The sequence below is a fragment of the Peromyscus leucopus genome, chromosome 8a, assembly GCF_004664715.2.
Source record: "Peromyscus leucopus breed LL Stock chromosome 8a, UCI_PerLeu_2.1, whole genome shotgun sequence".
Lineage (NCBI taxonomy): Eukaryota > Metazoa > Chordata > Mammalia > Rodentia > Cricetidae > Peromyscus > Peromyscus leucopus.
Genome location: NC_051085.1, coordinates 47,424,873 through 47,441,097, shown reverse-complemented (window position 1 = coordinate 47,441,097; position 16,225 = coordinate 47,424,873). Strand labels below are relative to the sequence as shown.

At 45.4% G+C, this 16,225-nt stretch overlaps 1 protein-coding gene across 1 annotated transcript in view; it reads right to left on the bottom strand.

The window, feature by feature from the left end:
* Positions 1-16,225, bottom strand: part of Arid1b (AT-rich interaction domain 1B) — a 382,103-nt gene that overhangs the window by 95,510 nt on the left and 270,368 nt on the right. The window contains 1 exon segment of the mRNA XM_028888631.2: positions 15,336-15,579. Coding sequence (XP_028744464.2) covers positions 15,336-15,579 — 244 coding nt within the window.

Genomic DNA, 16,225 nt, shown 5'->3' with positions numbered 1-16,225 from the left:
AAAGACAGACCAAGTCCGAGCGCATTTCCTTGGCAGGTCACCAGCATTGAGACTGTCACCCTTGGTCTGGACTATCGCGCGGTGCCGGGACTTGAGGGCGGGTGCAGCCCCTGCTTTTACTGAGGCCAGGTTTCAGTGCAGCCTCCCCTGCTGACAGGCATGAGCCCCGTGGCTCACCCTGGCCAGGTAGGCAGCATGGCAGCTCTGTTCAGTTTCTGTGCTCTTTCCTCTCGGTAACTGGTGAAAGAGGAAAAGTGTGTCCAGAAAACAAAAAGTCGCCATTGAAGAAAAGGCAAATGTGGAAGCATGTTCATCGCTTCCTCGGTAACACCAAGTGTGATGATATCAACGGGGGAAGAGGGGGGATAAGCAGGCATAAGAAGGCTACGTCTGTCTTGGGGAGTCAGTTTGGGAGATATTCCTTGTGGGCGTCAAACAATGCATTCAATTGACTGAACTGCCATACTGAAAACGGGATTGTATTCTCATCAAAACACATCCTTTTCCAAAGCTTTCAAGCTGGGGTAGGAGACTCAAAGTCTGCATTTGGAAGAGTGCATTGGGGGCCGGGCCAGAGAACGTGCTTGGGTATAATGCTGCTCACCCAGGAAGGTGGCATCCTGATGTCTACAGATGAAGTCTGACTCATGCACAACTCCAGACATGAAATGCAGAAGCTCCGCCCACTAAATCTGCTCTAATCCTTGCTTTGAAGTGTGTGTGTAGGGGTAGGGGTGGGGGTGGAGAGCGGGGAGCCAAACAGAGCAGGCAGTTTATATTTCTCTCACCAGGACAAATTAATAGAAACAAAACCTAATTTTCCCCTTCTCTTACCCATTCTTATTCCTCTTCAATATTTTTCCTCTTCCTAAGATTCCTTTCTTTTTGTTTGAGAAGCTTAATATTTGGCTGCCTTGTGAGGAGACGGGTCTAGTGACAGATGAAAGACTCGCATTCATCGTGTAATTCAGAATAAGGGGGAAATCGACCGCTGTGCATTTAAGATTCTAACAACCTTGCAATTTTGTGCGGCCGTTCCCCCCACCCGTTCTTTTGAAGAAATCTGCCTTTATTCTGCTAATAACTATCCACAGTTGCAGCAGCATGGATCCGATTAGCAGTTCTTATGATACAAAAGGGACAAGGAGAAAAAAAAAAAACTGTGAATGGGGTTGCCAATTTGTCCACCTGGACCCCAGGTGGAAAGATTAGTTGAGGGCCTGCCTGCTTCCTTTCTTCCCCTGGATCCGGCTCTCTGCCTCGGGATGGAGACAGGTGCCCCGAGAGCCAGGTACTCTCCTTTAATCAAAGGTGTTCTCGCTCCACACTTCCTTGCGACACTGCTCGGTCTGGGTCCCAACGCTTTGTGACGATTCTGCTTGCAAACATGAGCAGCTATGAAGATGCCGTGCGGGAGGGGTTTGCCCTCAGAGTCACTGTACACCTAGCAGCCCAGACACCTCAAGAGAGTGACCGTGGCGGGCGGGGGTGCTGCAGACACAAGAGGCCACACCACTCACTCAGTAGGCATGGTGACTACTCCTGGATGAGTCGGGCTGGAGGAGGAGGTATGGTTTGGGAGCATCAGAATCTCAGGAAGGAGAGCAACAGATTAGAACACAGTACCAGACGACAAATGGGTTCCTCAGGGAAAGACACTTGCTGTACAAGCCGAGTTTGAGTTCTCCAACGGGGGAAAGGAGAGAGAACGAACCAGCTCTGCAATTACCCTCTGACCTCCACATGTGTGCCGTGCGTGTGTCCTCGGCCACATACAGACACATAATAAACAACTACTAAGAACCATGGTGTCTAGTCCATTAAGGATAGAATTAACTCGTTAAATACAGAATTAATCAATTTATGTGTAAAATTAACCATGTTTCTGAAAAATTTAAAAACTTATTGCATTTCAACTACGCTAAGTTTATTTTTGTGATAAAACTTAAACTTCTATACTCCTGATGTAAAACTACATTGACTGAGTTGGTCTGTGGTAATGTGTACGTGTGTGAGCACATTGACTGAGTTGGTCTGTGGTAATGTGTACGTGTGTGGAATTGACTGAGTTGGTCTGTGTAATGTGTACGTGTGTGAATACATTGACTGAGTTGGTCTGTGGTAATGTGTACGTGTGTGAGCACATTGACTGAGTTGGTCTGTGGTAATGTGTACGTGTGTGAGCACATTGACTGAGTTGGTCTGTGGTAATGTGTACGTGTGTGAATACATTGACTGAGTTGGTCTGTGGTAATGTGTACGTGTGTGAGCACATTGACTGAGTTGGTCTGTGGTAATGTGTACGTGTGTGAATACATTGACTGAGTTGGTCTGTGGTAATGTGTACGTGTGTGAGCACATTGACTGAGTTGGTCTGTGGTAATGTGTACGTGTGTGAATACATTGACTGAGTTGGTCTGTGGTAATGTGTACGTGTGTGAGCACATATGCTGGAGTATACCAGAGGCTCTCTGTATTTTTACACCTATTATTTTAGACAGGGTATCTCACTAAAGTTTGAGCATACTGATTCAGCCAAGATGGAGGGCTAGTCAGCTCCAGGAGTCCACCGGTCCCTTCCTCTTCAGCTCTGGCATTACAGATGTGTGCCTCCAAACTCAGTTTTTTACATAGGACCGAGGGGTCCAACCTCAGGTCTTCATGTTTATGGGACAGGCATTTGAATGAGCTATTTATTTCTTTTTTGAGACAGGGTTTCATGTAGTCTAGGCTGGCTTTCAACTTGCAATGGAGCTGAAGCTTGATCCCAAGGGCTAGCTTCAAGCATGCACTATCATGTCCTGTTTACATGGTGCTGGAGCCAGGACTTGACTCCTTCTGGGCAAACACTAAACCAACTGAGCCACTACATTCCCAGCTCCAAAACTACCTTTAGAAGTAAAGTGAAAGCTAAAGCATTGTACTGCTTTTGGAAACTCAACTTCAAGCTGCTGACTGAAATCTCGCAGACCAATGGGGTCTGCCCAACACCCCACTGCTCCCATTTAAAGCTAAAAAATATCTGAGTGATGTGTTCTGATGTCCCCGTTCCTAGTGTGCCGTATGCTTGGAACTTCAATCAACGGCTTTTCAAGTGAAGGGAGGTGTACAGTGAACCCTAGGGCAACAGGCAACTGAAGCCTTCACCAGTGCGGTCTGCTGAGGGGACTTCCGGTGTGCTGAGCCATCCAGCACAGGCTACAGGGGAGGCAGCCGCACTGGAGCAGTGGCTCTGCTCTTGAGCACACGGCCGTGAGAACTCTGTGAGCTGTGCCCAGGTTACCCGGAGGCTCAGATATAGGGAACAATTTGAGGACGCATGACAAAGACCAATAGGCCATGGAGAGGAAGACAGACATTCTGGTCTACAGTTTCATGCATTCACCATCAATGCTTACTTTGCGCATTAGCTAGTTATTTATCAAGCACGCTTTGGAAATGTCTCTTCCAAATATGTGGAGCGTGTTACTCACCTGTTACTAAAGTATAGATTAGTCACTAGCTAATATTTCACTACACATGCTAATGCATCTGTGTGAAGGATCAGACTTAGGCAAGAGCCTTCACACATGAAGACTTGGATCACATCAACAAGTTCAGAACTAGGTTTTTAAACAGAATGATCTATCATAGTTGAGTCTCTTTTAAGAAGGGAAAAGAATGATCAAATGATAGGAAAAAAATACCAAGGCACCAAGATTACACAAGTGCAGGAAGAAAGTTAGCTATGGAATCAACTTCAGACGTGTCTTTTCTTGGACTCCTTTTTCCCCCTTTCAGAACTGGCGTTCTTAAATTTGGCCAACATCTATTGAGCGCCCCCTGCTGGCCAGGCACTGTTCTCCCACAACTGGCCCTGTAAGGAAGAGGTGTCAGTAGCTACTTAGTGAGGAGGAAGAGACCTCAGCTGATCTGGGGAGATGGATGGCCGATGCCAGGTAAAGGAGTTAGCACATTAACTTCATTCAGCTTTGTGGGCAAAGATCTTGCTCACAGCCATACTTAGCAGTACAGAAACAGGGAAATCTGTTCCATGACCATTTCTAAGGGAGAACACAGAGAGGAAGGGAGGGAAGAGGAAGGCAGGAGAGGGGAGGGGTGAGAAGAGGAGACAGAGCAACTCTGAGGACGGACAGAGTTCAGCTCTCCAAAAGGGATGTATTTTTGGGTTTTTTTTTTGGGGTGGTGGTGGTGGTGGAGTGGACTCCAGGTTTTAACTGTGAAGATGGGGATTCTAACACTAACTGATTCAGGCCTGAGACTGTAACTGTATCCTATCGGAGCCGTGAACTGCGGCGGCGGCACTACAAACCGACTTCATAACCTAGCTCTAGAAAGGTCAGAAAACAAAACTAAAAACAAAGCTGGCAACAGTCTGTCCCTAAGTGGGCTCTTTATCCCCAAGCTTTTCAGAGAGCAATAACTGAATAGTAATCACCTAGAGACTAAAGGAGAGTGAGGGAAGACCCCATGGCGGACAGTGACTCCAGCACGTCTGGGGCCCGGCCCAGAGGCTCCGGGTAGCTACAGCCACAGGCTGTCCGAATAGGAAAGAGAGCGGGGCCAGCAGTCTGCCTGTCCACAAGCCTGCCGATGCTGACAAGGCGAGGCGCCTCTACACTTCACGGCAAGCCCCACAGGCTTGCACTTAGAATTTTCACTGAAATACAGGCCCTGCATTCAGGTTCTTACACCTAACTTTCTGGTTTAAAAACAAACAAACAAACAAACAAAAAAAAAAAAAACAAGAAATAAAATCCACCTTCCTCTGAGTGATAGGAAGAACCATTAACAATGGTCAAATGGAACAGGGTCAACACCAGATGCTAGGCTTCCCTTCCTCCGACTTGCTCCTTCATCGTCTATGATGCACAGCTACTGCTCTCTATTTCTTCACCCCAATCTTCTACTACCCGCCCCCCAACACCCACTGTGACTACCCTTCCTGAGGACCCTGCCGTGGCCTGCAGGCCCTGATTCTGTCCTTACCCCTTACAAAGCAGCCAGAATGACCCCTTAAAGCCTAAATGGGATCATGATATTCCTACATACTCACCTTTTAGTCGTTTCCCACTACACTTAAAACCACACATCCTAATCTTACAAAGTTCCAGACAAGACTTCTCCACTAGAGGATACACTTCAAAAACTCTAGCAGATGCTCAGGATTGCAGAGAACCCTGAACCTTATATATTTTCCCTATACATAAAGGCCTTTGATAAAGTTTTCCTTTATTAGGCATACTAAGAGATTAACATTAAAAACGAAGCAAAATAATTATAATGTGCCTGCCTTATTCATTGGGGCAGGGCCTGTCAATCAATCTCTCTAGCTGGCTTGCTCTGGGTTCTGGGGATCTGAACTTCAGTCCAAATGCTTAACTGCCGAGATGTTTCCCAGACTAAGAGCACTCATTTATGTACTTCATATCTTTCTCACATCATGAGAACATGGCCTCTACATGCAGGCTTAGTGCATTTCCCCAGGTTTCCAGAAACAGTCCACAGTCTACAGTCTCTACTCTGTGGAGTGAATGAAGCAAGGAGGTGATACACGAAGGAAGGACATGAGCTGCTGGGCTGGCTGGCCTGCCTGCCACAGGATACACCTGACTGACGAGGCAGCATCCAGAATGCAATCCGACCCTCCTGTGCGGCAGCACTGCATCCTCAGCAAGGTCACACTCCTGGCACTCTGCTGTGTGCATTTAAAGCTGTTTGCAAGTACAAACCCTGATGTCACTTTGTGTTTGGATGGGAGAATGTCAACACTAACAACCTCTGGTTATACCATTTATAAACATGCAGATGTGGATTATTAAAGATGAATGCAGTTCAGGATTGGTGTCGGCATTCCGTTTGTCTCGTGCCGGAATCAATTCTGCTCTTCATTAGTCAATGACAACCCACATCATCCTGCTATGGAAGAGAAATCCAAGGTGCAAGCGTGTGAATGAATATAAGTGATGGAACTGATTAGTACCAGACTTACCGGCTATAATCAATCAACACATCATGATACTCCGGGTTTCAGGTTATCAGAAATAGGGAAAGAGACCTAACACCCCTTCCACACCAGTGACTTACTCCATTTTAGAAAAACACTCAGGAAAATTCAGGAAGACCTTGGTTCTAAGTACTATTCATTTAACCATCATTTCCTAAAATGTAGCAAAACGGATTTGGACACCTTTTTCTTCTAGACTTTAATTAGTTCATAAAGCTCTGCAGCCCCCCAGTCTGGAGTCCTCAGTGTAGCAGGTCAATGCCAACAGCTTTTCCAGAGGCTGTGGCTGCTGTGTGCAGGTTTCTAGCAGTGACAGTTCACTGAGCTCCAGAAAAGAAGGCCAGAAATGAACAAGGTGTCTGACTCTCACTTCAGTGGACAACGCCATGAAGACAGACACACAGACACAGGACCAGACACATAGAGAGAGAGATGAGGGTGGCAGGAGCTTAAACAGAACGATGTACCTCCTTAGATAAGAGAGGGTGAAAAGTCAGGGGGGAAGGACATTTGAGAAGTTCCCGAAGTTCCCATATTCCTTGAACATGGTAGGAGAGGAGGAGGGACTTCATTTCAAATGTGTTAGAGGAACTGAAGACCTGTATCATTAGAAAATGGAAGCCACACTCATCTTCCAGCCAGGAGAATGCCAGACTGGGTGTAGCTGCAGGTACCAGAGGGCAAGGCTGGAGTGTGTGTGTGTGTGTGTGTGTCCGTCCGTGTCCCCGTCCATCCGTCCGTCCACCAGTACAGAGCCCTTTCACATCGGGCAGACCTTGGTATGAACTGTTACCAGCTGCTAAGGGGGCCTGAATGTCACGCTTTTCCTATCCAAGCTCTCCAGGGCTGTGCACTCCCTCTCAAAACCAAAATAGTTTCCGCTTCCCTCACTGTGGCTAGGCATCATTTGGAAAGGATGGGAAATTACTGCTTTGTTTAACACACAAATATTTTACATTGTAAGGGGGGAAAATACTGGCTAAGTTCTCTGAGCTTGTAGAAATGCTGAAGTGATGTTTTCTGGGCTGCCACAGATTAGAAACATGGATATATCAATTGCACTTTGTGTTTAATTTTTTTTTCTTTTGCCTGCTCACTTTGCCAATGAGCAGCATGCACTCCCCTTGGAACAAGCTGTTGCAGAATTTCTACCTCCAGAGAAGCCAAAAAGGAGCATGTGATGGATGCTGGGAAGTGAGCTCGCAGGTAGGAGGCTCGTGCAGACCCACAAAACGGTCCTGCTGTCCTACAGCGCCACGTGCAGCCTCATACCTGCAGCCTCATACCTGCCATCCTGGAAGAAAACTGACCTAGAAACGTTTACACACAGAAATAAACCTGTGATTTACCTCGAGGTTTACTACAGATAAATTAAAATGTGGAAAATGTATTTCCTCAGGATGGACTTGGCTTGAGCCTTGAAGGATTTAAAAATCTATGAGGAAAGATTAAATAAAGGGGAGCCAGCGGTCTGCACCCTCTGCAGCGCATTTGACAGACAGGAATCTTGACAAACATCAGAGACGATCACTTCCTCCCACGGAGACCCTTCCTGCTCACACTGGCCCAGGACTAACGCCAAGGCGCTACCCATCTTCCTCTTGTCTGCTTAGTATCTTGTGAATGTTTGGCCAGAATATCTTCTTGTTTGTATCTGCAGCTCTGGGAGCCACTTGGGATCCTGGGAGGGTGGGGGTGGGGGTGGAGAGCGCTGGGGTTGTTTTAACGATCACAGGGCAGCCCAGCAACTTGTACCCCTCTCCCTTCCCGCTACTCTTTTCAAAACACATGCATTTGTTGTTTGAGGACCAGTTAGATGAACAATTCACCCTCCAGGAGCCGAAGCGACAGAGCTCTGGAATGAGGCCAAACTCTAAGGAACAGGAGTTCCCAGAGCACAGATCATCTCTGGCCAAGCTTCCTTTGCATGTTCTATCCTGGCGAGCTTTTTTTGCAAGGCAACCAACAGAAACTAGAGGCCTTTGCCAGGCATGGGTGTGCCACCTCCTGGGAAAGCGACAGGTGTGCAGGAGCTGTGTGTGTGTGTGTGTGTGTGTGTGTGTGTGTGTGTTCCTGAAGAGGGAGGAATGCACAGAGGGGAGCGGGCGGAGGGCAGCAGCACTCATGAGTCCAAGGCTCCTCCTCACCAGGCTCTTGGCTCCAGCTCTCTGGACTCTTGCTGACCTACCGAACAAAGCTCTCGCTCTCATCTGGACAAGCCGTCAGTCAGAGGGGAAAGTGAGTGAGTCACCTCCATCAACAAAGCACACAGCAATGCGCACACAATCAAAAACAAACACACACACAGACACAAAAACAAAAAGAAAACAACATCAGGGGTAGGAGGGATTTCGCCTTTGCATTTGCTGAAACTCTTGTTTTGCTCTCATGGCTAGGAAGACGTGCCTTTGATTAATCTTCCTATAATAAAAACCAACACCACACAAAAATGGCCAGAAAGCCATGTCCCTTTGGTGAGGCATTCCTGTGAATAGCTTACTTCGGACTGTATTTTCTTGTCCTGACCTATTCCCGTCCATGGCTGTCTGCAGTCAGATGAGGGCGCGGGACAGATGCAAAAAACCAGATAGGAGCATGAGCAGGAGTACCCTGCAGTTCACACCCTTAGACATCAATAACGAAAGCAAACAGGCAGCATGAGCGAATGCAGCGTCTACCAGGCCGTGAACCCCTCCTGACACCCCCGCCTTTGCACAGCCGCTCTCCCAGTCCTCATCCTTGGCTACACTTACAGCGCAGGCCGGGAGAGCTGACAAACCTAAGTTGCCAAGTGTGGGCTGATCCACATTTGTGCTTTGCTAGTAATCCGGGAGGGGGCTCGGAGGCAAGGCCAGCGGAATCGACACGCAGGACTGTCGTCAGGCATCAGCCTGCGCTGACTGGTGCTGACTCAGCTTGGGCAGAGCTGGGGATCAGATCCTGTATTTGTGCATTCAAACCCAATACATTCAAAGGCCTTTTTTTTTTTTTTTTTTTTTTTTCTCCGTAAACCCCCGTAAGGGACTCTCGAACTTGACTTGAGGAACTGCCACACTGCCACGTGACCAAATCTGTCATTAGAAGACATTAATGGCAAACACCTCAGAATTAACCACAACCTAACTGAAAGGAAACGCATGTGCCCTATCAACAAGTAGCATGAAGACTCCTCACTCGGGTCTTAAATACAAATGCATCACTAACAGAAGGTGAGCAATGAGAAGGTAACAGAAAGCAGACCTTCTAGTGGCACCGGGGAAGAATGCCACACAGGCTGGCCTGAACTCCTGGATGCTGGTTGAACTTCTGCCTTGTAAACATCTGCCAGGCCGGAGCACAGTGAGTGCTAAGCAGGCAATCCGTGTCCCTAACAGGACATCTGGAGCAGCATTCTAACTCAACATGAAGCTGAGTCTTGGACACACATGAGGCCTAGGCCTTGGCCTCTCAAGCACTGTGGAGTGGCAGGCAGTGTGGGAACATCAGGAATCTGACGCAGCCATCCGGGCACCTTACCAGGGTGTTGATCTATCTGGGAGGCCCTTAGCTGACAATTGCGTTTATCAGGGCAGAGACAGAGAAAGTGGATATTCTTCTCCAACAGATCCTGGGCCAGCAGCCCCAGGAAGGAAGAGCAGAGTGTCTGGCCCAGCCTGGTCTAGCTGTGGGCTGCACAGCAGCTGAGCGCTTCCCAGTGACCTGCAGAAAGGCGAGACTGGAAGAGCCAGTCCACAGGCAAGGCCAGATGAAACAAGCTGGTGCTGAGGGCAAGAGCAAGCCAAAGGCTGCAACAATGTTCGTGAACCACGCTCTGGGAACCATGCGACCTCCACAGGACATAGATACATGGGTGAGTGGACTCAGAATCAAGCGCAGGAAGTGTTATGCCAGCCTGGAGTGTTCAGTCAACAAAACTAAAGATGAGAAATGGGGATGGAGATAGATTCAGGCTGAATTAGTCTCTAATGGAAGGTATAATAGCATTTAATTAAAAAAAAATAAACAGCAAAAAAAAACTCCTATGATCAACTCCAACCTATGTGAAAAGTGAACATAAATGAGAAAACTCAAGGTGCTGAATACTTCCTAGAGACTAGTTTCATCATATAGCCCAACTGGATGCATCCTCGGGATTCCACTGCCTCAGCCTCCAAAGTACCAGGGTTACAGACATGTACCACCACACTGGGTAATAGGTCACACCTTTAAAAGAACTCTCAAGAATAATAGTGCCATGAAGGTTTAATGACCACTATAAAAAACCTTACATTCAGGCTGAGGACTTGGCTCAGTGGAGGCGAACTTGCCTAGCATGTGCCAAGCGCTGGGCTTGATTCCCTGAAATCAAAACACAAACAAATCATACTCGAAACAAACAAAAAGCCAAACTATGTTTGAAGGTTGTGTGTACAGGTCAATGGCAGGGTGCTTGCCTAGTGTTTGTAAGGCCCTGGGTCATCCACAAGATGACACTCCCACTGTGCTCTGGCCCTGCTCTCTTAGAACAACAAATATAGAATCTGTTTTTGACTTCACAGGAGTGCTCAGCTAAGAGACAGAGTTCTAAAACAGAACCTGGACTTTTCAATGGTTAGATTTAGGCTGTGGGACTTTTATACTTATTTTGTATTCTTATATTAACATGAAATATTGGAGACAGGTAAGGAAGGGTTATGGTTTAACCATGATGCACTTGTGTGTCAATCTGACAAGGGATCCACATATGATGGCTAATCTTGGTTGTCAACCTGACACACACATTTGGGAGGCTGAGGCAGGAGAATCAGTTCAAGAGCCAGGCCAGTCTCAGGTACAGAGCAAGACTTCGTCTCAGAAACACAACACAGGATCTCTATTTGGAACGGTAAATCCATTGTGAACATTTACACCGGGTTTCAAATTAAAACCATCACTGTCCTATACCGCAGAAAGCTGCGTGAGGTCATTCGGGTGCAAATCCACGTCACAACGAAACCACAAGCTCCCCGTGGAACACTGAGCTTCTGTGCCATGTCCCAGCAGTCGGTCAATGCCACCACTCTGGCAACTACCAGCATCATGTTGGCGACAGCCATCTGAACACAAACCTGCCTTGGGGTTCTGGAGAGCGGAGCAGTCCTAGCGCTAAGACTGTTAAGAGCAGGTCCGTGCAGGGTCACCGGGACCACTGTGAGGCCAAGCAAGCATTCCGGAAGGAGAGTAAACAGTATAGTGTTGTTTGTGTAAAGTGTGGCACACACACTTTACACAAACAACACTATACTGTGTGTCTGTTCAAGAGGCAGAGATCATCAAGAAGTGAGTTCGAATGCCACCTCGCCTCAGGACTAAACGCCACTGGATGGTGTAACCCAACACAGTATAGCAGCTGGTGACTGGATCCAGCCTGGAAGAGCACAGTGAAATACCTTAGCCAAAATGAACTCAAACGCCAACTGTACTGCCTAATAAGTTATGGCACATCATAAAAACATAACATTTAATTTTTAAAATAGGCAAGATAGAACACAACACATATATGTTTTCTGATTTGCCTAGGAACTTCCTAGTTTTCAGAGCTATGTGCTGTGGCTATTAACAGTCCCTCAGTTTGATGAAAAATTACAGTCATCCTAAGGAGAATAAGTTTCCATAAAAAATGTAGTAAATAAAAATAGTAACATAAACTCTTAAAAATGTAATAAATAAAATTCTCTAAAAAAGTGATAAAATATATAGAGAGGGAGAGGAAACGGTGTTTGGATAAGGAACAAGCAGGCAGCTGGATGCCGTTATCTCTAGCACACCAGAGACCTGGAGGTCTGTACAGACAGACAGAAAGTGACAGAGCTGTGTAGGAAGAGGAAGTGAGGTAGCTGGGCTAAGAGAGCCAATGAGAGGGCAGAACAGCAAGGCAATAAAAGTGTGGGTAGACAGGAAGTAATGCGCAATTGGAAGCTGCAGAGCTGGTGAGGTAAGGTTGGCTGGTGGCTTTCTATATTTCCCTGAGCTAAGGTTTTCACCCTCTAAAAGAGAGAGAGAGAGAGAGAGAGAGAGAGAGAGAGAGAGAGAGAAAGAGAGAAGAAAAAAGAGGATATAGAGAAGAAGTAGCTTATTTAATCTACACTGAAAAGAAAAAAGAGAGGATTTAGATATGATATAGATAAAAAGGTAGATTATTGAATCTACTTTTAAAAGACAACTACTAGTTTTAAATACTTTGGATTTTTATATATTATATACAAATTATATATATTGAGATTGATATTGTTAGAAAATGCTGTATGTGTATTTCTAATTTTGTTCAGGATATTATATCTATAGAGTTCATTTAACAATGTAATGCAATTTGCTAATCCTTGAATGTTATTATTACCAACTATTAGAATATAAAGAAATGAAAGTTAGTAGTTAGACATTACAATCGAACTTGAAGTCATATTAGGTATGTTTTCAAGGTCAAGCAGAGATATATTTTAGATAGACAGGTCATCTTCAAACCCTTCAGAGATCTATAGAATATGGCTTTTAAAATGTTTTAATAACATAGATCTTTTTCTTTTTTTATGACTATGAGACATGTCTGTTCCTGGCAGCACCAATCTACTTTAGAGAAGATATGGGCATTGAAGAAACTGTATATGGAATTCACTTTCATTGTGGTGAACGTTAGCTACTGAGCAACAAAGTACCCTCAAATTGACTGCTGACAGTATGCTTATCCAAAATGGACAGACAGGACACAAACCAAAGGACTACCAATCCTTGCCAAAAACAAGTGTGGTTGCGGCTTTAGCAACAGGCGTCCTCTGAGGCCAGGACAATATGGCGCCATCACTGAAGTGGCTTTGCAATCCAGAAAAGGTACAGCGCCCCTTCCTTTGGAGGCTGCTGAACAGGCAATGGAACATGGCTTCTGGTGTGCAGTGGAACAGTAGCTGAAACAGTTATTCTTGAAGGAGTAATGAAGTTGACGGAGTCTAACCTCATTTAATAAAGGAGATGAAGCCACCCACAAGCCGAGAAGAATGGGCAGCTGAATTCCAAAAACACCAGCAATATCCAGAATTTAAAATCCTGAGTCATGACAGGACACTGGTGGAATTCAGGTTTATCTGGCACATGGAATACTCACACCGAATGTGAGGTCGAGCTGTGGGCCTTGAGTACATCCTACTTCACAAATGAGTCTGTCAGATACGCTAAGCCTGTAGGCCGAAGATGACGCCCCAACATGCAGAGAAACCTCGGGTGACTGTCCAGGCAGCTGGCTGTTTCTGTCATAATTCATTTTTTAGAAGTTGGTTGTTTGCATTTCCTGTTTTACTAGGTAATATTATTTCCTTCTTGGATCTCTGAGGGAGTTGAAGATTAGATAGTTGTAGTAACAATTTTCCTTGTTAAGAAATTCAGAAAAGAAATTCACTAAAAGAAAAAAAGTAACAATTTTCCTTGTTAAGAAATTCAGAAAAGAAATTCACTAAGAGGTGTTAAGTGTGTAAGTTTGAAAGACATCATAACATAGTTTTCTGTTGATAATAAAAGATAGGATAGAAAGTGAATTAGGTACATTTTGGACTCACCAAAATAGGATATATTTTCTCTGAATTTGTCAATACAAATGGACTAGATATTGTTGGTGTATTTATTGCTTGCATATATTGTATATAGTTGTACTTATTGTATATAGTTTTTCTTATATTAGTTATAACTTTTTAAAATTTTTTTTATTTTTATTAGACAAAAAAGGGGAAATGTGGTGAAATTTGTGCTGAAATAATATTTTATTTGTATGTTAATAAATAAAGCTTGCTTGGAGATGGGGGGGGGAAGGCCAGCCATTCTTAGTAAACAAGAAGTCAGGCAGCACACGCCCTTCATCCCTTAGCAGGCAGGGTCTCTGTGTGTTCAAGGCCACACTCGGGAACAGAGTCAACTGGGGGTGACACACACCTTTAATCCCAGTACCAACCATAGAGACCTGAAGGTCTGTGCAGATAGACAGAAAGTGGCAGAGTTGTATAGGAAGAGGAAATGAGGTAGTTGGGCTAAGAGAGCCAATGAGAGGGCAGAACAGCAAGGCAATAAAGGCATGGGTAGACAGGAAGTAACTTGCATTTGGAAGCTGCAGAGTTGGTGAGGTGAGGTTGGCTGGTGGCTTTCCCTATTTCCCTGAGCTAAGGCTCTTACCCCTGTATTTGGCTCTGTTTTTTTATTTAATAAGACCATTTAGAAATTCATCTATACACACCAGTTCTTAAGATTAGATTCATTTCATAATTATAGTGCATTGTGCATTTATACATAATATTCTATGTATAACTATTATTTATAAATATGACACAATACAAATTTTATAAAACATGAAAGGAGTAAAATATAAAAGGTAAAATTATCACCTGTGTTTTGGGGGAGAATATGATAAATTATCAAGCAGTTTACTAGCTGTTCAATTCTCATTTTAATAGGTTAGTGGAAGGTGCTCTCTGGAAACTAACTCTCATGTTAGCAAAAGTTACATGTCAAAAAATTACATCTTGTCCTGTGAGAGTGGAAATCTGGTTACTGGTGGGTTTGAATAGCTGGGACAATGCCAGAGAGATGAATGTGGTTAAGCAATGAAGAACCCCAACAAACAACAAACACACACACACACACAGACACACACACACACAGACACACATAGACAGACAGACAGACAGACAGACACACACACACACGATACAGATGTCAAGTGAACCCAAGAGTTAGCGAGAACACGAACTCTATCGGAAAGGAGGTGTGAGCATGTATCAGTTTGGCACTTTGATCTGTAGTTGGCACCAACCAGTGTGTGACTGTGATCAGACACAGAGAAGCACCACCTCTGAAAACACGTTAGAAAACAACTGTCATATTATATCCATCAAACAGAACCAGATCCACGGTCGACACCAGTCAGCCGTCTAGTCTCATCTTAGGACACTTCCTGATAGAGGATCTTCACTGTAGAACCATTCCAAGAGAGCTGCTAGTGAAGATCTTACGGCAAACTGAACGTTTGAAAGTAGTTGGTCAGTCTTCAGTCATATCACCCCAAATGCCACATCTCATCAGAAAGTAGCTGGTCATTTATTATTCATTTGTTGAGACTCTTTAGAAACTGGGACTCTGGTGTGTCTGGTGGGAAATGCAGTTAGATCCCTAATATGTAAACATAGCCATGTCTTAAAGGACTGAGACAGAGTGAATAGAAAGGCAATGTGTGAGAGATGCTGCTGAGGCCAGACCTGTCTTCACACTGGGGTCGGAAGGGGGAACAACGGACAGACGGAGGATGGGGATGGCAGATAATTAAGGATGACAGTACCTGGAATACTTGCAGGGGAAATCGGGCCAGACCGAGATTGGTTGCTTCCCACAGGAGAGCCAACAGGAGAAGGTGACGGCCCCCCGGGGATGCTGGAGAGATGGGGTGATGCGTGTGGGGAGAAGGGAGACTGAGCCGGGTTGCTCTGATCCCCCTGGCTGCTTGTAGAACCGGACGCACTGACTGCGGAGCTCAGAGTTGCTTCCGTTCCTGTGGGGAGGTCGTCGATGGAGCCAGACAGGTCCTGAGGAAGAAAGAAAAAGCATGTGTTCACACACCTGGAGCACTAAGCACACAAAGCCTGACCTGAAAGTGGCAATGCCACTCCTTCAGAGACAGTGTGAGTGGGCGACACCGAGATTCAGTGTGGCTGCTTCTCACTGGACTCCAGTGAGCTCACTTAAAAGACAAACTGCATCTCACACTCCTCTCCAGCTACCCTTGAAGGTTCCCAGCTGTGGGCCTATTCAAAATGCTATACCAGGCAGCCCTCTGTAGAGCAAATTACCACAGCAATGAGGACTTCAATCAGGTGAGCAACATCAGGCTTGGGGGAACTTTCAGATGGAAATCAAAGGTGGGGTGCTGTAATCTAATAATGGTCAAAATTCGAACTGAACTTCATGGTGAGAAATTCCCCATGTTTCAGCGTTATAATAAAATAGTGGCATTTGTATTTTAGTATATTATGGAAATACAATCCTGTGGACATTATGTGGTCAGAAATGAGTTGTAATGTTACACAATATGCCCTTATGCAACAATTCTGCACTGTTAATACCATCTAATTTGACTATAACACCCTTGGAGGAAGCTACTCAAGTCTCCACGTGAAGGATCCACAGAACCTAAGCTTGAAGTAATAAACTCTGAAGGGCGCGTTCCTCAGG